General features: G+C 31.3%; 1 protein-coding gene across 6 annotated transcripts in view; it reads left to right on the forward strand.

The window, feature by feature from the left end:
- Positions 1-21,367, forward strand: part of LOC100572854 (calponin homology domain-containing protein DDB_G0272472) — a 28,232-nt gene extending 6,865 nt beyond the window's left edge. Inside the window, exons 1-7 of one of the 6 annotated variants that reach the window (XM_008181980.3) lie at positions 5,092-5,285; positions 5,501-5,627; positions 7,595-8,396; positions 8,490-9,461; positions 14,151-14,412; positions 14,519-15,029; positions 20,455-21,367. In XM_008181980.3, the coding sequence (XP_008180202.1) occupies positions 7,773-8,396; positions 8,490-9,461; positions 14,151-14,412; positions 14,519-15,029; positions 20,455-21,010 (2,925 nt within the window). In that variant the 5' untranslated portion in view covers positions 5,092-5,285; positions 5,501-5,627; positions 7,595-7,772 and the 3' untranslated portion in view covers positions 21,011-21,367. Of the gene's footprint in view, positions 1-5,091; positions 5,286-5,364; positions 5,628-7,594; positions 8,397-8,489; positions 9,462-14,150; positions 14,413-14,518; positions 15,030-20,454 lie in introns of those variants that run through there. The other 5 variants (XM_016802132.2, XM_016802133.2, XM_029485983.1 and 2 more) reach the window with 5 other exon arrangements.
- Positions 21,368-24,330: the final 2,963 nt, after the last annotated feature.

Here is a 24,330-nt window from a genome sequence, read left to right on the forward strand (position 1 = left end):
TATTCTTGCTTGAAAAGCTTCAAAGCCTTAAAATATAGTACAAGGTTTGCAACCAAAAAAATCTCAAATTTATATCCATAACATTTTTATAGAAGCCTATTTGAAGTTCAAAAAGTTTATCAAATTACATATATTTTAAGCAAAGAATAACAATTTAAATTTGTTTTGTTGTAATTCAATAATATTATTTGTAGGGACTTGAAACTGCTATATGTTATAAATGATTATATTTTATAATATATATACACAATGGCATTTTCAAAAAATTATGATTACCTAATTAAGCTATTTCCCTATGACATTTCCCTATTTCCCCCATCCTAATTTCCTATAACTTATGTCCTATACCTATAGTCTATACCATGCATCCGTCACACCGTTCTACTGTAATTGTACATGACTCAAAAGTTAATAACAATAATAAATTATATGAATATAATATAATAGTATAATACTATTAAATATTATAATAATATTAATAAATGCATTGTTTTCGCAAAAATTAAATCAATCTACTAATTTCTAATACCTAGTGAAATAAATTACTTTAAATAGCAATATCATGAAATATGTCTATTAAGTAAATAGTAATATAGTCTGACGAACTGTCTTCACTCAAAGCCATTTTTCGTATGCAGTGATATATCATTGAATTCAAATTTAACACATACATTAAAGTGAATTACTTAGGTAATATCTACTATACAGCAGGTTAGTATACTATAGCTATAGGTTAGTATACTATAGTATAAAGTATCTTTTCCCCTTTTTTTAGATTCATGGTTTCAGTAAAAACTACTTACGAGGAATTTTTTTTTAAAATTTCAAGCATTTGCTATTAAAATTCAAATTTGTATGCATTTTTAAGCTTCAACTACAAAATTACATAATATAAATTATATGTATAAAATTACTATGAGTTATTTGTTTTTCTATTAGTATCTAATATGGATAGATATTAGTAACCTATATGCTAACCGCTAGGTTTATATTTAACGAATTTTCATTTTTCACCGAGATAAAAATCTCATATTATATTGTATAGTAATTATTATTATATTATTATTTCACGTTAAATTGCATATCTCCAAGTCAAAGAAATAATCTACGTAATTAATGTTCATTGTTATATAAAATCATAAAATCAAGTTAAGTAATGCCTATACATTATTTTAACTTACATTTATATATTTACATCTAAAATTGTTATTTTCTGTTTGTGAAATTTTGATCTTAAAATGTCAATAAAAACCCATGCTTAAGTAAGTATTTCTATATATTTAGAAATATAAATAAAATACAAATATATAAAGAACCTTATATTAAAACTTAGTCTTGGATAATAAAATAGACCATACTTTAAATTTTTAACTACAAATAATTGTCAAATGTTTGTTCTATTGACAAATATTGTCAACATTCAACTTCAAACACGTGTAAAAAAAAAATTGGTGAAATATTTCATCGCTATTTTAAATTGCTATAAGTACCTACTTATGAGGAATCTTGTGTAATACGTTCGAGTTTTTTGAGTAAAATAATACGTAAAATATAACATTTATAGACAAAAATCTTTAAAAATTTCAAAATTTCAAATAAACTAGTTTTTTTAGTTTTTTTTAAAGACTTTAAAATGTATCTAAATATTATATAAAATTAATTATTTGTGTAATATATGGAAAATGATTAGTTTAAGTAGGTTAATAGTGTAGTTATCAAGTTTAATATTTTTTGATTTATAACAGAAGAACAAAATTCGTTTGATGACTGACGACTGATGAATAATGTTATTATTCTACTATACATTCGAATAGCCAATGTCCTCCACATAATAATATTATGAACTTCAAAAGATTATACAAATTATTGTAGCTTTTTGCTAACATTTTTTCTTAAATTCCGGTGATACATCTTATATGATATTTTGCATTACATTTTCAAGTTAGGTATAAAATTAATTAAATATTTTTTGTTCATAAATAAAATGTTATTTTTATAAAAGTTATATTTATATGTGTTTATACGTTTATAATTTCACAACAGAACTTTTTAAAACTGAATACGTCTCATTTAATATTAACTATTTTATGGGCATTAAAATTCTGGCATCAAAAACTATATAATGCCAAATATACCTTTTTTTCTAACAATGAACAATTAATAAGAGGGGACTTAATTAAAATTATACTTGTACAACTTTTTTATGTTACTGTATATTTTATTATATTATGCTTACATTACGTCAGAATAAAAATTGTCATGTCATAATAAACTTATAATAGATTTATGTAAGAATAAACCGATAGACATAAAATACTGATTGTTAAAATTAACTTGTAGTTAAATAGTAGTTATTAGTAGGTACTAGGTCTTACCTTTTACTATTTATTAATAATCATTATTTAATGATAGTAGGTAATTGCAAATTATAATTAGCTGAAATTTAAAAACTTGTTTTTCTTAAACTTTTACTCATAACATGTTGTGTACAAATTATGTGGATATAAACTAGCAATTCGATTTCAAATAGATAGTTTTTTATTTTTCTTATATACTAATTGGTAAAGTTATTTCTTTAAGTTATGTTGTGAAGTAGGTAGTAATGGTATTTATTATATTTATTATTTAGGTGATATAGATACTGTAATTAAGTTTCCCTTGAAAAAAACAACATTATTTACCTTTTTATTATATTTTGGATTGATGGGATGTATAAAGTTGTTTCTTTTATACTTTTTACAATAACTATCAACTTAATAATATAATATTGATTACGACGGTAAATTCTATTGATTTGGATCCACCTATAATTTTTTAAAAAAATCTAGAGGGCCGCATTTGTAATTAAATCAATTAGGTACTAAATGATTAAAAATGTGTAAAAATATATATGCTATGCTTAAAATATATTCGTGTTACACAAAAAAACAGTGTTGGCAGCGGGTTTGAGACCACTGATTTGGTGAGAAAACGCTTGCTTGGAAGTTAAAAGTGTTGTTTTTTTATTTTGCGGGAAAAGACTCCGATGTTGCATTACAACATTGAGACTTTGAAATATTTTGGAAGAATTACTATTTACGTATAATTATTGTTATATAATAATTAACTTTCGGTTGATCAGTTTTATATTAACGAATAGGTATGTATTATTTTATATTACGGTTTGTAACGGTTTCTGTTATAGTTTTAATCTGAAAGACGAGTGATATCTTCAATTTATTACTTTAAATGGTGATTTTTGGTGGTTGATAGATCTCAAATTTTATCACGTATCAGTCTAGATTAATTTATTAAATAGTAATTTTTAGAGAATTTGTTTGAATAGTGCTTTTTCAGAATTTTGATTCCTGCAGACAAAAACCGTTTTAAAGTACACCGAATAGAATTTAATGTGAGTTCAATAGAATGTCTATTTTATATCTATTATTAAAAGTTATAACATACATAATATTTAAGTGAGCATTTGTGGTTACTGAACCACATTTTAGTCTATAATTCTATATCGTCGTATCGACACGTCAATCATGATTCAAAACAAACGATAGACGTCTAATCCAACGATATATCTGTTTTTGATTCGACAACATAAATTGTGAGTTCTATACTCATAGATGGCAGTCACCCAGTTTGTCCAGACAAACATGTTGGCAGGATATTGCGATCTCTCGCGGTGCCGATTAAACGTCATGCCCACGCGGTAAATGCTGCTTCATACAATCGCTTGTTTTTCCAATTCAATCTTAAGAATAATATGTCGACCATAGCTGCATAGGCGCAAATAGCGTTTGAGATTTGGGGGGTCTAATAGGGCTAATAGAGCCTTACTTTGATAATATTGAATAAGCTTAAAACAAAATGTAGGAAATGTTTGGGAGGGCTATGAATATTTTTGGGGGCTTAGCCCTTAAAGCCCCCCCCCCCCTATTTGCGCCTATGATGTCGACGTTCATCCTTTTGTATTATGTGCATATTTAGTATTATGATATAATCAGGGTTTTCTTTAACAGAGAAAAGCGATTTGTTGTCAGCTAGATGTCATCGGTCCACTTGCGTCGTTTACAAATACATCATCAATTTATAATACTACGAAACTTTTATTAGCTAAGTTTTTAGTAGCTTCAAGCTTCAAATGATCAGAGAAATTGATGATTAAAATTAGGGATGTTAATTCAAAAACTGTTTGATATGCATTAAAAATCATTATCAAAATATTGAAAAACTTTCGGAAACGCAACGACCCATTACTTTATTTTTAATACAACAATAAAAACGTAATTAAAACAGTATTTTGTCGTGATTTATTGAAAAGATTTATTATTTATGTTATTTTGTCGTACAAAACTTAATTATTTAAAGGTAGTATTTGCTACTTATTTATTTAGGTTAAAAATAACCATCAAAGTTCAATAGCTGAACATAATTTCTTTTATTGGAATTTGTGGTACTCATTGTTTTTCGCGGATAAAAGTTAAATTATTAATGGCATAAACGTTCCAAAAGTTCATCGACTTTGTTTAGTCTATTCAGTTTCAAAACCCTATTGATTATTTTTATTATGTATGTAAGTATTAGGTAGCATTATATATATTATTATTATATATAGTATATTAGTATAATAATATATTATATACGATATAAAATCATTGATTAAACTACACCCATATGGCTTAAATATAATTTATTAATGTGTGTGGTGTATACTGTAGACTGTAGTATAGTGTATGCAACATATACAAATACAAAGTGCTTATACATTAAATTCGACGACGACGATGAAGACGACGACGTCCGCCGACGACGGAGGCTTATAATACACCACTATAACCGAGTGTGTATATAATTAGAAAAACACTGCTCGTCCCTTCACCCCTTCCACTCGTACCCTAACACCACCGAAACCGTCTTACTTCTTATCCCGTCGTGCACTACTGCAACAATACGCACATATTGTATATAAGTATGTATTGTATAGTGATGTATAGCTGTAAATATATATACATTGCACTCGTGTATAAATTAGTTATTATTAGTAAAGTGCGGTGGCGGCGTATTGGCAGCCGGCGGCGGCACGCCCGTCTTAGAACTCTGGCGCTCATTGCCATTGACGTCGTCGGCATTGGATATATTATAGGTACACGGCGACACGGATTGATGCATCGTTTCGCAATCGCCACACTGGTGTATTACAATAGTCCGTCACCTCGGTCGCGTGTCGTCCGTCGATTGTGATTTAATAATAATATAATAACCTACCTACGACACAATCATCGCGCGTTATTATGTAGGTACGTATTGTTAATATTATTATTATTATTATTGTCGGTCATCTTCGATCGAACGCCTGCAATATTACTGCACACTCGTGATTCAATTTTTTTTTTTTATTACACAAATTATGATCGCTAGCTTAGATGTCTGCTATTAAATATTGATTAGAATATTATGTATTTATTTATTATATGGAATTGCGCCTGCTCGTTTGTGTGCGCAATCAACACAGGTTAATCGGTTTTAATCAACAATCACGACGGTGATCGGTAAAATCGAGAAACAAAAATTAAATAAAAATGGTACGGCAACGAGTACAATATTGTATTATAATTCATCGAGGCGAAATCTCATAATATGTACGTATTTATTTAGACGTTATCGTCTATTGATATGAATATATGATTAATCTTAACTTATGCTTATACGATTTACTAAATATTATACCGTAATATAACATCTGTGCATTATAAATCAGTTAATTTTTTTTAACATGTTAAACTTTTAAATTAATTAAGTTAAAACATTTATTTAAAAGTGGTTTTTTTAATTTAATGAATCAAATAAAAAATTAATCAACTTTTAACCTAACGAGGCCAAAAAAACTTGTTAATTTGCCCAGCCTTTCCTTACCTATGTGTCACACATTCACAAATTCGCATCACATCCGTATAATTAATTGTTTTAGGTACTTCCGAGTACTTTTCTTTGTCGATACTAGACATAGCAAATATTATGAAATATTATACAAAATTATTATAATAATTCCAATACGAATTTTGTAACGATTAATAAATTATAAATACATAACACTGAGCGCGAATAACCTTTCATGAAATAAATGGACTTACCATGAATTATAGATACATTTAATTTACGAACGAAATCGATATTTATCAAACATGAATTATAAAATTCACGCAAGACGTTTAATAATTGCTAAACATTAGTACTTATTTAATAATAATTATTAGTGGGTTTAAAGAAAAATTTTAACATAACCTATATCCAAAACATATACTTATTATTATTATGATAAGTTGTACACGAAGTTTAAAGTTAGACTAATGATAAGATCATATTTTAAACATTGGTAAAAAAATTCTAAGTTGAGCTCAAATTGTTTATAAAAATGTATAGGTACAATAAAATATAAAAGTACTTAAATATTTAAGCTTTTAAGATTTTTGAAATATGTTGACATGATTTAAATACAATATTAATAGGCAATATAGTCTTTTGATATAGTTAATTAAAACTAATATAAACTATTTGCCTAGGTACAAATAAATCTAAAATTAACTCATTAGTATGATGAAACAAAATCTAAATTGTATTAACATCTTATTGATATTGTTAGGTTACACTAGAAAATTAAATTATTCCGAACAAAAGTTAGGTACAGGTCTTTTAGATAATTTAGAAAGATAAAAAGTAATATTATGGTTAATTGTGTGATTTGCCTCTAACCTAATATTATAAGTCGAATAAAATTAAGAAATTACTGGAAAATTCTAAAAATTACCTATTTATTGTATAGGTATGATAATGAAATGATCTGCTTTATTTTTTAGGAAGGTTATTATCTAAGTTCAATCGCTTTACTATAATTAGGGGAGATTTTGTACTTAAAAAAAAATGATACTTACAGTTAGGTAGGTACATAATATAACATCTATTTTATCGTTCAAAAACTAAAGTTAAAAATATAGCAATACTTAAGCATAATATATAAAATGTATACACATATTGTAATAGTAATAAAGGATTGGCAGCAGTAATCAAAGAGTCTCTTCTCTTAATAAATTCCTAACAATATGGAGTAATAACTAATAAGTTATATTGATGTTACAACAAGATTTTGTTTATTTATTCTTACATATGTAAAATATCAAAAACAAGTTTATAGAGAACAGTGAATGATATTATAAATTATAATGTTATGAATGATTGACAAGTGGTTTTAGAGCCAACAAATCCATTGTAAAGAAATATAAAAACAATAATATTTTCGAGTGAATTTTGCATAGCACTTTTTTAACAAGACACAAAATTTAGATTTTATTTTGACAGACTAAACTGCAAAAAATTTTTTATTTGTAAAATTATTTACAAAAATCTTAGTTGGCACATTCGGAAATAAAATTTAAAAAAAAAAATATTTATTAGTGTTTTTATTTTAAAATAACGTTCAAGAATAAGTTATAATTACATACAACTACATGGAAAGTACAATAGTTGTAAACCGTTCAATATACTATTACATTCCAAGCATAGAATTGTATTTCATATCATATATATAAAATTTTATTTTGTATTACCGTAGATGTGACAACTACGGCCAAACTAACAATACGGCTAAGGTCAACGACCAAACCACCAACGACCCCACAGGCGGTGCTGTCGCGGAGGCGGCAACACCCCTGATCACTTCACAAGTGGTCAAAGGCGTCTGCAAGGCCAACGACGTTACTTCCACCGAAACCGCCGCAAAGGACGTAAGCATGGAAGTACAGATTGACGACGAGATAGACGAAGATGACGGCGAGCGGTACTCATCGTATTCATTGTCATCGGTGGAGGACGAAAACGGCGATGGCAGTGACGGTAGCCGTCAAATCGCTGTGACAAAAGTGACATGTGACGAAGACGACATTGACCACGACTTAAATTCTCAGACCAAGGACCACAGTTGTAGCAGTGCTGTGGTAGACACTACTACTTCGCCACCTCCAGATGTCATAATGCATCACAACCACGATGTCATCAAGCGGAAAGGTTCGCGTCGAAGCCGCCGCAAACGCCGGTCGTCAACCACCGCCACGGTGGTTAGCGATCCAGATGTCCACATGACGCCTGTGGTTGGTACGGTATGCGAAGAGGAACCGTTGGTACCGTCCTCGTCACTGCCAGCAGAAATAAATACGACGAATACCGTCGACACCACTATTACCATCGCGTCAATCAATAAAGATAATGCCAATATTGAATACAACGATGATAATATAACTTCCAAAATGTTCGATAGTAATGCTACCGATACCAGTACGACGGTTGTCGACACTACTTCTGCCAAAGACAACAGTGACCACCAGTCCACGGCGATAACTACACTGCAATCACAACAGGTAGGTCTGAGTGTCTGACCATTAATGAGACGCGTTACTCTTATATTTTGCAGTTCCCGTAACGATATGATCTTTTTTTCTATCTATATACAGCAGCAACAGGAACCATCAACGATCTCGGCCGCCGTACAAGATATGGTGGGGCCAATGGTACACATTGCAGCCACTGTAGCAGCTGTCCAGGATGTGGAGAGTCGGTTATTGGAAGACTTTGAGTGGAAGCTCAGCGAGGTGCACCGGCAGTGGAAACGTCGACTGTCTGAGCACGAACGTAAGTTGGCCGACGAGATGGCCAAGCGACAGCGTGAGCTGAACGATGACATGGACCGGCGGGCATTGGAGCTGGCAGAAGAGGTGATGAAACGCGAGCAGAGGATGGCTGAGGAGATGGTGGAACACGAGCGACACCTCAAGGGCGTGTTGATAAAACGAGAACGGGATCTCGAGGAGCGGACGGCCGCGGAGATGGCCGAACGTAAGCGTGAGTTTGAGGCTATGGCCAAGACTGAAGTGGACGCCCGGAAACAAACGATAATGGCCGAGGCAGAGGCGAGGGTGGCCAAGCGAGAGAAGGAACTTAAAGCTGAGGCAGAGGAAGCGATAGCGGTGGCGAAACGGGAGCGCCGGCTGGCCGCGGTGGAGGCTGCGAAGCGTGAACGAGACGCAGTAGCGACAGCGTTGGCGGAGGCCGCGAAGCGAGAGCAACAGCTATTGGCGGACGCGGATAAGCGGGAGCGAGACCTCAAGGCCGAAGCTGATCGCCGGCAATGGGAAATGGTCGAACTGGAGGTGGCCAAGGCGGCCAAACGTGAACGCGAGCTGCGGGCAGAATGGGCGGCCCGGGAACGACAACTGGCAGCGGAGTCCGAGGAACGCGAACAGCGAGCGGTGGAGGCAGCCGAAAGACAGGTGCGCAGGCAATGGCGGCAGTGGGAACGGGATGCGATGGCTGAGAACAGGAAAGCGGTAGAGGAACAACAGGAGCGGGCTGAGCGTGAGCTAGCCACGGCCCGTACGGCGTGGGAACGGGACCGAACTGACCGAATCGCTGCCCTGGAAACAAGAGTATGTATACTTGTATTGCTACTATTCAGTGTGTCATAGTGCGTAAAATTAATACTTATTATACAATCCATCGACTAATGATTGGTCGGTGCTTAGTGTTTACCTCGTCTATAGGTTATAACGGTAAAAATACTACCATCAACAATTTCGTTAATGTCATCACAATTTTTTAAGAAAGCAAAAACAAATTGTAATAAAGAATCTATGATACACATTGTTTAGTATGATTTTATGAGAATCGTAATTCTTCAATATAGTTTTACCTATTTAACATCTTCGTTGAAATTTCTAGAAAAATTTTGAAATTTACATTTTTAATATTAATCGATATTAAAGTAGTATTTAGGAGGGAAAAAACATTAAATATATTGTTATTTTTTGAACAAAACTTTAAAGTTGTAATTTCTTTGCATAGGTAATAACTAAGGAAGTACCAAAATATATGGTTTAATATGGTTTTCGCTTGGATATTCAAATTGTATAATTATCAATCCTTTCAGAATTTATCGTTAAAATATTAAATAAATATAATAAATTTAAATCTTAAGGTGGCTAGTTTAATAAATTGTAATAATATGTTTATGACTATTGTCTTCATAGTTGTGGTTAAGAAAATGTCCCATTGATATGAAACGTGTAAAATATTTTTCCCTATTGTTATAAATATGATGGTTTTGAAATTAGTTTGCGAAACTTACATAAAAATATTTTACCAAATTCTGTACATAAAAATGAATTAGCACAGAATCAGGTACAATATATTGTAAAAAAATAAAATATTATTTAAAACAATATTTTTGTAAAATGTATTAATTTTTTTATTAATATACTATATCGTATATAAAATATAACATATGGATATGGTTAGGTAGGTATAAATTATAAATTAATTATACCTTTTTATGTGTATCGTACTTTGATATCGTTACCTTATAAAATTCCATTACTGAAAACTGGAATGGTATAAAAACGAGTGTTTTCGTTCAACAAATTATTCAAGTAATAAAAAATTAACTTTATTACATATTTAAATTTATTCATTCGTAAGTATAACGTATTAAAGAGTAAATACCTGCTCTAGTGTTTGTTTACATACTTAAGTTTCATCTGAATTACCAAACAATCATTGTAATGTCATGTATATTATGCATTTATGCATTAGGTATAGTCAAACTAGTTACACGTTTACTCGTAAAAACTGAAAAGAGAATTTAAAAAAAAATGTTTTTATTTTGGAAATAACTGAAGGCATAAGATGAGTAACTTACTTATAATAGTATACCAATTAGTTAGCTATATACTTATGTAGGATCAAAACAAACTATTATCTGTAAAAATGTATCTTTCTCATATTGTAATGTAATGTACCTACCTACTTAGTTATCGTCTAAAAATGTGTTATACAAATATTGATAACAAATTTTTAAATTAAATTAAATAATAGTATATCCGTATAGTAATTGTAATAGTATCATCCAGGTTAAAGTTATATTAAAAAATATTCATATTTATAACTAATATGTTTACTTTATATCGGAGAAGCACGATTTTACATTAGTGCCTGTTCGGTGTTCAAAATCCAAACAACGTTTTTGCCCTCGATAACCTTAAATAGATACGCCATCTAGGAATTACAATGAAAAAAGTATATATCATTTTTTGAGAAGTATATAAGCCCTATTATAGGTCTATTATATAAGTATATTGTACTAAAAAATAGGTGGTACCTTTTAATAATATTTATGAGAATTTAAAAATATGAAAATTGTGTTACGTCAAATTTGTATGGTGGGTACCTAATCAATAAACTGACCATATAAAATATTATGAAAATTAAAAAATTAAAAAAATGTTTGAAAATTACGGATGTATTTTTAACATCGTCTGCGTGATATAGGACATTACTACAGTCCACTGTAATTATCATTGTAGCCAGTCCCATTTCATAGCTACGCAATTTCAATTTACATATTTTATAAAGTTCGTACGTGACGTCAGTATGACGTGCCATTACAACTTTTTAGTTTTAATTCTTGTTGATAATAATATATGATTTTTGACATATACATTTATATATAACTTGCATAAAAAGGTATGTACCTACTAAACGTACACAAAAACCTTCATATATATCATTAAAATTATATTTATTATTGTCTACAGTGCCCTTGCAAGTTACGACATTAGAAAAAAATAGTGCCAACACGTATTATGATTTCAGATTTTGTGCCCAAACGTGTTGCATTTAGGGATAAAAATATCAAGTGCCAAAAGTATTGTAGCCTTTTATAATTTATGTTGTTAGAAATTTCTCTTTTTAATAATAATTATATGATTAATTAGGTACCTACAAAATGACAATTAATATCTTCGGAAAAACCAATATATTTTTTCCCTTTTTCCTACCAGATCTATCTAATTATCCAATTAGTAACTTTGTTGATAATTAAGTGCAGGAATTCCAATCAATTATATTAATAATTTACATAAAAATATATAAGTATAATTCGAAAAATCAAAAAAGGCAAGTAAAAAGTTTATTAATTTATATAAAAAATATATGAATAGAATTTTAATCGATTTATCAAAATTGTTGTTACATAAAGTTTTAACATATTATAGAAACGCGTTTTACAGTCAATCCTCGATAACTCACATTTCAAGGAGAATAAAAATAAATTCAACATATGTATTTTTCAAGTTATAGGTATTCCTCAAACATGACTTAAAAACATTTTAAGGAGCAAGAAAAAATTCGAGTTATCGAGGTTTTCGAGTTATCGAGACTCAACTGTATTTATTAATAGATAATACCAAACATTTTTCGTACACATTTCATCACTCTCTTGGCGTCCATTCAACGCATAATATTGTACATTATATGTGGTTAATTCAAGACATATAGACTACCTATCTGAACTTATATGCTAATAACACGTGTATATGAAAATCGAAAAATAATTTATTTAAACACCTAACTCAATATCATTGTATTTATCATTGTAGCCAAAGGTGGGCATTAACTAGTTAAAATGTTAAAGTTAAGTTAAAAAGTTAATATTTTATAACTTTTCAACTTAACTAGTTAGTTTATTTTCTAATCAACTTATGAACTTAACTAGTTCAATTTACAGTTGAAATAACTTATTTTTTCTCAGTTGCTTTTAAAAAAAAATCCATAAAGTTAAAAACATTTTGAATTTTTCGTTTATACGTAAATATTACTATGTTAGTATAAAATAAAAATAATCCAATACAAAAACACAAACATTTCTGTTCTTTTTCTTGATAACATAATTTTGTGTTTATTCATATATTTTATTAAGTTGTAAATTATATATTAGGTATGCGAGTTGCAATTATAAATGTTTTTAAAAAATTAATCATTTTAAATTATAAATAGACAATTGTTATGTTTTAATGTTATATAACTTATATTATTTAATTGCTATATGATGTAAAAAAATATATTTGTTAAATTATTAACTTGAGAAATATATAGTATATAGTTTAAATTAGTATATAATAGTAGAGTAAAAGTAAAAGGGTATACAGTGTACATTATGATAAAAGTTCAATTAAATTGTTTTTTATAATTTATAAATTAGAAAATAAAAAGACACATTCACCCTTTATGTTATTTACAGTGATTTATATACTAATTAAAAAAAAAATAATTTAACTTTTTTTACTGAGTTAATTTACTATCTTTTTCTATATTAACTTTTAACTTAGGTATCGAGTTAAATTTATAATTTGTTAACTGTTAACTTTTAACTTATCGATCTTGTGTCCTCTTAACTTAACTTAACTTGAGTTAATTATTTTTATTAACTTGCCCACCTTTGATTGTAGCAAGGAATAGTAATTTTTTTGTATCTTTCTAACATTTTATTGAAGAGTAATGATAATTTACCCCCCCCTCCCCTCACACTGGTTTTAAACTGTTATTCATTGAATATTACAACACTTTTTCATTATTTTTTCAAAGCATATGCTTGCGGGGTTGAATATTAGTTATCTGTTTGTGTAATTACTAATAAAAATAAATCCTATTATTAAAATATTTATACTTAATGTTTTACTCATTATAAAATAGATAGTACTAACTTAATATATTTTTACTAATTGTATATTTCTACAAAATTTCAAGGACTGCTAAATAATGATTGAATGTTTAGTTTTATTACAATAAAAATATAATAATAAATAATTAGTTTTATTTTATTGATCAATTATAAAGAGAAAAGGGTGTACCCTAACAAAAAAATTGTTCCAGGTTACCCAACTTTATTGTGCAACAATTTCAATTATTCGTATACTACATATAATAAACACAAGGAGATATATTTACTAAATATTGTACCTATGCATAATGCATACATATGTGTAAAATGAAACTTTTCCAAGTATTAGAAGTATTAGTAGTATTTCTACTATTAAAAATATTATGATTTGTCATTAATTTGGTATTTTTTTTTATCTATAATAGTATCGATCATAATCAGTCAACTTGGTTTGATAACAATTTTATAAATATTAACAAATAATAAATAAAAATCTTTAAAATCCTGGATAAGATAGTTCCCAGTTTGCTATAAAAACACCCCCCGTCTCCTATTATGCGTTGTCAATCAGTTGTAAAACCATGAAGGAATTGTGTATAATAATATAATTGTTATTGCACAGTGGACGGAGCGTATGCAGGATGCTGTTCAAGCGGAACGGGCTAGAGGAGCGGCGACCGCTGAAGAGTTGCGACGTACTAGTCAGGATGAACAGAAGCGAATTGTGGCCACTGCAACCGCGGAAGCTGCTGCTGAAGCTTATCGCAAGGCTCGGGCCGAAGCAGACGCCGAGTTGGTCAAACTACGACGAGCTGTAGACACGACGGCGCTGTGGTACGAAGACTTACTTGACGCAGCTCGCGCTGAACGGGACCGATGTACGGGTGAGTAAACGACGATCAAATGAGAAGACTATAATCCTGGGGGACTACTATAATCGTTAAATTATAATCTACGTTTTAACTAATTGTAATTTGTGTCTCTGCATAGAAAGGGCCGACGAAGCAGAACGAAAACAGTCAGAAGCTGAACGAAAACAGTCGGAAGCGGAACGGAATCTGTCAGAAGCGGAACAGAAATTGTCGGATGCTGAAAGCGCCAAAACGAAAGCGGAAAAGGAGCTGGCGGAAGTGTCCAGCTGGCTGACAGAAATGGAAATTAATCTGGCCACAGCAAAGAGCGATCTCGCCAACCTGGATAATCTATTGGTACAATCAGCCAATCGGCAGGCAGAAACTGAGAGCAAACTGAACGCGGCAGAACAAAAAGTTATCGAAATGGAAAAAAAGTTAGCCACCTGTGTGGCAGTGAAATCAGCTAATAACCGCCGTGACGACAACGATGAGAATGACGAGGATGAAGATGAGGAAGAGAACAACGATGACGACGAGGATGGTGACGGTGACGTCGAAAGTGCAGCTACAGGCTGTGGTGTGGCCACCGATGACGATGACATAAATGGCGAGACAGAACCGAAAAGCTGCTGCGTCCGGGCTGTTAAGTAAGCTTCCTTATTTAAATACCATACCTAATTATTATACTACAGTTGGTTGTTTAGGTGGGCTGGTCCTTATATATAAATTATCCTTATTATTTCTCTTTGCGTTTATCCTTCACCTCCATATGGCTGCCCGCCCCCTTCTCTTCGTTACTAACACTAGTTATTTTTGTGTCATTCTCTACTCTGCCCATCCGTCTCTTCTTCAATTTTCTTAGCTCACTCTATTTCCATTTACATGCATTTCCATAGCTATGCCACCCAACCTCATTTGGTCGAATATTGGTACCAATTCTACACTACCCAGAATTAATTTATTTCATATTCTACACTACTACTTATTATTCTATAATTCCTAGTTACTCTACATTAGCATTCTTATTTTCTTTTTTATAAGGCACAGTACCCAATATTTTGATCCATACAACATGATAGGTCCCATGGTACTTTCCACTTCATCCATCAATACATAATTCTATTTCTGACGCCATCCTCAAAATCACGATTCTTTTATACTACCTAAATATACTTGGACCTGTTTTCCGAGTGCAGCATTACATCATCGTTCTCTACACTTCCAATTCCACGTTCACTTATCTCGGGCTTTCTTCCAATAACACAACATTATCTGCAAACATCACGCATTTACGCATCATGGCACCTCACCTTGTATACAGTATGCTAATTCATTGGAAAGTCAGTAGTTCTAATTTGAAATATAATGTAGATATTCTAGTGCTGGTTTTTTAATGTAATAAATTACTAATAACCTATCTTTTACCAAGCTCTATAAAAACAAATTTCAAAATACGCTCAAACTATTTTTTAGATTTTTAAATAAAATTTTATTTTGAAAATTCGAAAACAGCTATTTTGTAAAGTTTAAATTTATAATATTATGGAGAAAAATAATTTTGGATTCAATTAAATTTTGAATGAATGAAAGCATTCAAAAAATGAATGTTTTATTTTTCAAAAATGAAACATAATTTTGAAAAAATAATATGGTTTTCACTCTTTAATAACTAATGATGGGACCAATGGGTAATTATAAACACACTACTTGTTGAAATTGTATAATCATTTATATTTGTTTTATAATATTTTTCTATTTATCCACCATGAACTACTATGCACAAGTCAGTTTTATCAGCCCGTGATTTTTGTATCTAACGAAATTAGAACTATAAATAAAAAATGTGTTAGATATTCCCAGTTATACGTTAATTTAGTCACAGAGATAATGGGCCCATAAAATTAACTTATTCGTAGCAGTTCATAGTGGTTGTATTAAAGAATATCATAAAACAAATAAAAAATATTACATACAATTTCAACGAGTACTGAGTTTATTATTTTCAATTGGATTAGCATAATGTATTAAAGTGAGAAAAACTGAAAACCATACAATTCTACAGACAACAATAATTGTATGTAGTAGTTTTGGAAATTATATTTATTTTATTCATTCAAAATTTAACTGAATTCAAATTTTTTTCTCTATATTAGAAATAAATGTTTACAAAATGGCTAAATTCGAATTTTTAAAAAATTTCAAAAAGATTTAAAGCAATTTTTTTAGACCATGGTAATATGTAGTTGAATGCATTCAAATTAACTGGAATCGAATATCTGCATTATATTTCAAACTAGAGCTACTGGCTTTCCAATTAATTAACATACTGTATATTTTAATATTTATATAACTGGATGTAAATATATAAATTAAATCTTAAAATTTTTAAGTCTTTTAAGTCTCTAAGTTCTTAAATACATTTTTTTTTATATTTCCTGTTTACGGTACTAATGAAGAAAAATAGTTATAATACCTACTTGTCCCATACCTACTGACAAAGATGAGTTAGCCATGGTCAGGAAAAAATTATTATTATTATTCCGTGTCAAGCAACATTGTATATAAACGATAGACTAAAAAAATAAAATTAACAGAAATTTAGTAACATAAAATAAAAAAAAAACTTGAATAAATAAATAAATAATAGTAGTAAATAATTAATTTGGTGTCTGTTTTGTTTGTTAACGTAGTATAGTTATGCTATGGGTTGTGTGTCAAATTCTTTCTTGCCAAAACTTGGCAACTTCTATTCCTTCCTTGGTCACTGCCATCATGTCGTCCATTGTGCAAGAAGTTGGGCAGCTTGGGCAGTTTATTAGGTAGGTCATGGTTTGAGACTGCCACAGTATTTATCAGGAATCCTTATTCTTCTTAAGGCCCCATTTCACCTGGTTTTCTTTGGACCGACCAATCAACTCTTGGTCTATTTATTGTTCTCCATACTGCCCACTCTAAATTTTGCTCTGTATGTAGGCGTTCGGCCGGTACCATCTACTTCTTAGTCTTCTTGTCTAAGGAGAGTTTCTATCTGTCGATCGTTTCTTGTTCTTGAATTCTTTCCAATATTTGTGTACATATTAGGAAACTCTTCCTAAATTTTAGGTGAGCGGTTGATGAACTTATTCCAAGCATTGGATGTAGCTTATCGTGTTTTTGTTTCGTTCTTCCCCAGTCAGTTTTGACTCCCCGGCGGATGTCAGGAGGGCAATACCTGCTAGGGGAAAGATTGGTCTGATTGGTGTGTTCTTTAAGCAGCCTGTTATCATTTGTGCATCATTCGTACAGTGTGACGTCAACTTGCTATACATGTGTAGATCTGCTCCAAGCAGGACTGGCGAATTCTCCTACTGAGAAGCATAGTGACAAGGCGGTGTCTCTTAAGGTATGAAGGTTGGCGCCACAGGTTGATCCGGTTAGTTTCCTAATCAGAGAGTTTCTTGCGTTTATAATTTTTCTCGTGTTTTCGCAATGCTGTTTAAACGCTAACTAACGATCCAGTGTTGCCCCTAGGTATTTAGGGAAAGTAGTTTGCTCAAGTTCTTTTCCTTGACATGTGATCATTAGCTTCTGCTTTGCTTTTCTATTGACAATTTGTCTATTTGTTTATGGAAGGCGCATATCTGGGTTTTATCTTGGTAAGGTTTGAGGTGGTTTTTTTTATGATGAACTAGCATGGTCTGAAGTAAAATATTCATCTTACTCTCTACTTACTGTACTAAAGTTACTACCTTAGATTGGCAAAGCCACGTCATCTGCGTTTATAAAGGATTTTTCACTTGGTTGTGTTGGGATAAGTTGGTCGTTTGTAAAGACGTTGTATAGCATATGAGCCAATACATTTCCCTGGGGGAGCCCATTCTTCCGGGTTCTCCACTGCTATTTTTGCTCTCCAGGACTGACTACAAAAAAACCATTTGTTGCGGAGTAGTGTCTCAACAACTTTAACTAATTTATGGTCTTCGGTGAGTTTGTGCAGTTTCTCCAAAAGCAAATTGTGGTTTACGGTATTCATACCCATTTGTTCTTTAATGAGTTTTTTGTTAACAATATAGCCAAATCTATTTAGGAATAATCTTTCAAATAATTTGTACAGATGGCATAGAAAAGACTTTTGGGATCGTCGGGGTACTTCTCAGGTTGTAGGAGTGCAATGATCTTTGCTTTCCCTCATATTTTGGGGATCTGGTACGAGTTTAATATTTCATTAAAGAAGTCGAGAAACCAGTTATTGGTGCCCTATCCAAAATGGTTCTGTCAAAATATCATCCATGCTTGCAGTTTTCCTCTTCTTAAGGTCTTTGATTGTTAGGTTTAGTTCTGCTTCCGAGAACATACTTGTTAGTATTGATGATTGTCATTCCCTTTTTTTGTTAATTCTTGAGCAATTTTTCGTTTTACCCTTTGAATTCTCTTAATTAGTCTTACCGTTTAGGAGAAACTACTATGGACTACTTGATTTACAGTTACTGTTCTTGTATTGTAAGGTTTTGTAAGGTCAAGTCTTTTAATTAGGTCCCACTTTTTTTTTTTTTTTTGCTGTATTTCATGTCCAAATGGATATGAATACATTTAGAAGCGAATGCCAGTGTAAACACTTTGCCTTGGCAATTGTTTTCATTCACCTTTTTCAGAGGTTTTTGCGCTAAAAGCGTTTACATAAAAATTCTGTGTATGTCTCAAAAATTTCGGATTGCTCCGGGACCCGGCCAGGAACATTGTTTACTCTACATCCTTTAGAAATATGTTTTCTTGATACATTTTTTTATCTATTTCAATAAAAGAGTCGTACTGTACGTGGGTTGCGGGAATTGATTTTAATTCGGAGTCTAAATCTCTTGAGAAAGCAGGCCACTTTGCTTTTGTGAAGTTGAATCTTCTCTTGAAAGGAACTTCAAGGATCTAATTCTAGCCAGGACTTCACACGATATGGGGCGGTGTGAGGGATGGGTTCGTTTACGGTTTTGATGACCCGTTGTCGGATATTTTTACTCACGAATATTATATCTGGATTATATCGCCTCTTCCACCTACCGCTATGGAAAGAGTTAGGTAGCTTTGGGTCATGAATTAGTGATGGTTCGTTGTCTTCAGCTCATTTCTTCACTGCCTTTCTATCGTCGTTTGTGTCGGCGTATCCCCGTGCTTCACTTTGGGTGTGGAAATCTCCTATTATAATCTGTGTTTTCTGGTAATCAAAATTACCAGGTTCGGTGAACTGAAAAGGGATACCTGAAGACTTATATATTGATGTTATTGTACAATTTTTCAGTTCTATAGTTAGGATTTCTATGTCGTCGTGATCAATGTAATCATGTGTATTTAGGATTTTTAAATCTTGCCTGAAGAAAATTGCCTATCATATTTATTATGGGGTCTTTCTATTACTAATCCTTGAATGCATATGACGTAATTTCGGTTATAATTTCGTTTTGTTGGTTGAAATCGTCTATATAGCGGCTAGCCCCCGATAAGGGCCATTTTGAAGTTACATCTATAAAAACGGTGGTTGCTTGGAGTATAGAGATTTTAGTGCTTTTACGGCGTGTTTAGTGGTAGATCTTTAGCCGTTGCCCAGGGTGCACTAAGTGGAAGCCATCTACCGTTGTACTCCAGGAAAAACAATAATATGTTAAGATAAACTTACAATTATTTACGTTCATATAATAATATTTTGTTAATTTTTTTAGATCACAAATATGTGTTGATTTGGCTTTTTCATTTAAATACAATAAAATTTTAGCTATTTATTTTTAATGATAGTTAACTAAATATGAACACATATAATATACAAAGGAAACCGTTTGGAAATTATTGGCTGGTTATAAATATTAAATAAACATTTAATATTTCTATAATTTAAGCATAAATTGTACCTTTATTAATGAGTATTATATAAGTCAATTGTATATGATTAAAATAAAATATTGTAATAAGTTACCCGTGGATCGGCTGTAAAGTGTACAGCTTGTACATAATCAACCGTTTTTCTTCCTTTGTACTAAATTTGAAATACCTACCGATCGAATTATTTCATAGTGTATTAAATATTATATTTTATATTTAATTCAACAGGAGGCGCGTAGCACAACTAATTGTATCACATGGTCAGCGCATGGAAGAGCAGCGTGAACGGCATGCACGGCAGATGCGTCGACAGTTGGAGATGTTGATGGATCAACGTCAACAGCAGCACCACCATAACCACCAACAGCAAAAGCATGAACAACACCAGCAGCCACAGAACCAGCAGCAACAACAAAAACAACACCAGCAACAGCGGAATGATCTGGACGAGCATTATCAGCAGGAAGAGCATCAACAGCAGCAGAAAAAGGAGCAGCAGCAAAATCAGGATGAGCAGAATGAGCAATGGCAACTCCAGCAGCGGAGGCGTCGACCCCGTGGCGGCGGAGTTGGTGGAGCAGAAAGGTCAGAGGCTGGCAGTGATCGCAGACCTCAACCGCATTCGTCACCGCCTCCATGCAACGGTGGTAGCGGAAGCAGCAGTAGCAGCCGGAGCAGCCGGCGCCGGAATAAGCACAGACAACAGCAACAACAACAGACCCCGAACCCGAACCTCCGGGGACCTCCACCACCGCCCAGGCCATCCGGGAGACCGACTGCATGACAAACAACGAATGCTATTGAATGTTTATTATTTGTACTCATATGATAACTATTGCTATTGCGTGGTGTGTGCCCACTTTTGTTTATAATTATTTATTTACGGCTGTATTTATTTATATTTATTTATTTGGGGGTTTTTTTTATGACACGCGTGTTTCAAAAATACTTATTTACTATTATTACTACTCATTATATATTATAAACATTATTATATTATGTGTCGTGGCTGTTGTCGAATGTTTAAACCAGCTACGAACATCCCTCAGAGACGACGAGTTTCTCAACCCTCACCCTCCATCACCTTCCCTTTTCATAATAAAGAACTTTACGCACATCAAATACGATGTAATGATCTTTATTTTGTTCACATTACTAAATACACTTTATACCCACAATCCATGGTCATATTATTATAGTTAATTGTTCACAAGATGATTAATAATAAGGCAGCTGATACGTGATAACCAAGGCAGAATGCGCTTGAGCTGTCATTCGTCAGGCACGTGAGTACTTATTTTGAATTTTTACGAGTTACGATGAAACAAAAATTATATATTAGTCTTATAAGAGAGTACAATGTACATAATATGATGAAATTATTACTCATTTATATGGATCTTATATGTATATACCAAATAAAAAAAATATGATTTTTATTACCACGAAAATTCATTTTCGTTGCATTTTTAAATTATATTAGTGGTTATATTATATAAAACTAGCTGATCCCGCGCACTTTGTTGCCTGTAAAAAATTACAACTTTTAAAAAATTGTGATTGTTCAACTCCTTTTGGATGTGACTCAGCCTTCCTGGTAGGCAATTCGACTACGTCGGGTCGCGAACAATGTGTGTCAGCATATCAAGTAGAAAATGTGCGAAAATTTTATTTGATGCATGCTTGGCGATTGCACCTTATCTTTCCATTAATTTATAGCAACCAAATAATAAATACAGTTTCTGCCATAAATCTAGAAATCTCCGTTTGAGCACCACACCGACCAATACTTTACGACCTATTTTAATACTTACCAAAAATTAAAAATATATATAATAAAAATCGGTCGAGCCGTTACGGGGGAGTGAGATCACTAACATCGTGACACGAGATTTTTAAATATTAGATGCACATAATTTTACAAGTTTAAATAATTATTTTGGTGTTCGGTTACATGGAAAATATTAAACGAGGTGATTGTGAAATATTAATTAACAAACATGGGCTGCTGTCTAAAACAGACTCCGTCAAAGTTTTCAATATATAAGTGCTGTATTATTTAATTTTTAATCCATCACTTTTAATCCGTCAAAGTATAATTTCTTCTTGCAAGCTCATGGTTAGAAATTAATTTAAAAATTGTCATAATATCTGTATATATAAAAAAAGAAGTCCTGACAGATAAATAAAGCCTTAACCCTCAACTATGATACATAGCAGCTTAAAATGTCCAGGGTATGTTTGTAATATAGTCTAGGCTTGCAATAAGAAAGGATTTTGAATAATTTTGATTGTAAGAGGTCGAAATGGGCAAACAAAATGTTGTATACGTTAGTTGCAATAATCTCTAGCTACCGTCTTGTGGCTTTATGTCTAAAAATGTGGTGCTACGTAAATCGACGTTTCTCGATAATAGATATGGTCATAAAGACAATAACAATTTTAACTAATCGTTATAGTAATGTAAAAGTTGAAACCAACTTAATTTTTTCGAAAGCGTAATCCATATAATTCAGTTACTCGTGGTTTATAAATAAATCGATCGGTGTTTTCCTTACAACTCTCGTGTATTTAATATCAAAACTATAATATGTTTGTAACAAAATTCGTAGTGTTCTGTATTTTATAATAATTATAAACCGGAATTATTTCGGTCAGTCTTTATTTACGACAGTGAGCGTAAACGATTAAATATTCGGTACAAATACATTTCTCGCAAACAATAGACATTAAAGGTATACATTTTCAAGCATAAAAATGGATTACAATTCAGTTACTGAAATGACGAATAAAATCGCGGCTTCTTAAACAACAGGATTTGCATATTTTTAAGTAACAAGACGGTTGGAAACAATCTATCACTTGGAGGAGTATTTGGAACAACTCTGTGAAAAAAAATAATTATAATTAAGTTCATTAGTGTTGTCAGTAAATTTCTACATTAAATAGTCCAGTTCTTTTATATATATATATAATCCATTTATGTGAAGTATAAAAAATTATAAAAAACATTTTATTGACCCAAACACACGTCTTGTGCACATATCAAAAATCGAAGCGTTAAGCGTATTAATGAAAAAATAAAACAAAATAAAATTTAAACTTATAGTGTCCACTTTGCTCACTAGGTAGCTTCAGGAAAAACTGTGGCGGTCCTTACAGTCAAAAATGGATACAATCTTTGAAGAATATCTTCAAGACCTTTTAATCGACATTTTTATAGCAAAGTAAATCAAATTTTGATGTCATGTCACATATTAGAGCACAGACCACAGCTTACATTTATAATATTATAGTATAAAAACAATTTTAGATTTTGAGTGGAACAATTTGATTTGTATTGATTTTACAATGATGTGTGTTTTTTTATTTTTTTATTTTTTTTTTTGTGTCTGTGTACACGATAAGTAGTTGAAATAATGCTCCGATTTTCAACTTCAATATCTTGTTTGATGGGAAAGTGAATATTGTTGGTGCATTAGGGAGGTCAAAATTTAAAATTCCCAGTAATTTTCAAAAGTGCCGTGAAAAACAAAAAAATAATTTAAAAAAACGGGAATTTTTACGCAAAATTGATTTTTAACAAAATCGACTTTGATTTTTGGTGTAACTTTAAAACGAATGACCATATGAAATTTTCACTGGTTGTTTATATTTCCATTTTCTATACATTTTAATATTTTCAAAATATTTTGATTTGTTTTGAGCTGTTTACGGACATTTATTCAGTTTCCAATTTAATAAGTTTTTTTTTCTATGAATATCAATAAAACATTATATGTTGAGTAAAAATACTTGAAAATTTGATACTATATTGTTACAATGAAAATAACATCACAGTTTTTTTTATTAGCATTTAAAGTTCAAAAATTGACAAAATATGGGAAAATCACGAAAATTAACAAATTATTTTGAGTTAAGAATTCGTAAAAATTTTTCTTTTTAAATCTATGTTTTTAAAATGTAATACAAGATTCCCTATAAGATTATCTACCTTTATCAACAAATATAATGTCTATAAGAAAGTCAAATTAAATTTTTATGAGCGTTTGAAATTCAAATTTTTACAACATTGGATATTCACTCGATTTCTCATGTAGCGAT

The sequence above is a fragment of the Acyrthosiphon pisum genome, chromosome X, assembly GCF_005508785.2.
Source record: "Acyrthosiphon pisum isolate AL4f chromosome X, pea_aphid_22Mar2018_4r6ur, whole genome shotgun sequence".
NCBI classification, from domain to species: Eukaryota; Metazoa; Arthropoda; class Insecta; order Hemiptera; family Aphididae; genus Acyrthosiphon; species Acyrthosiphon pisum.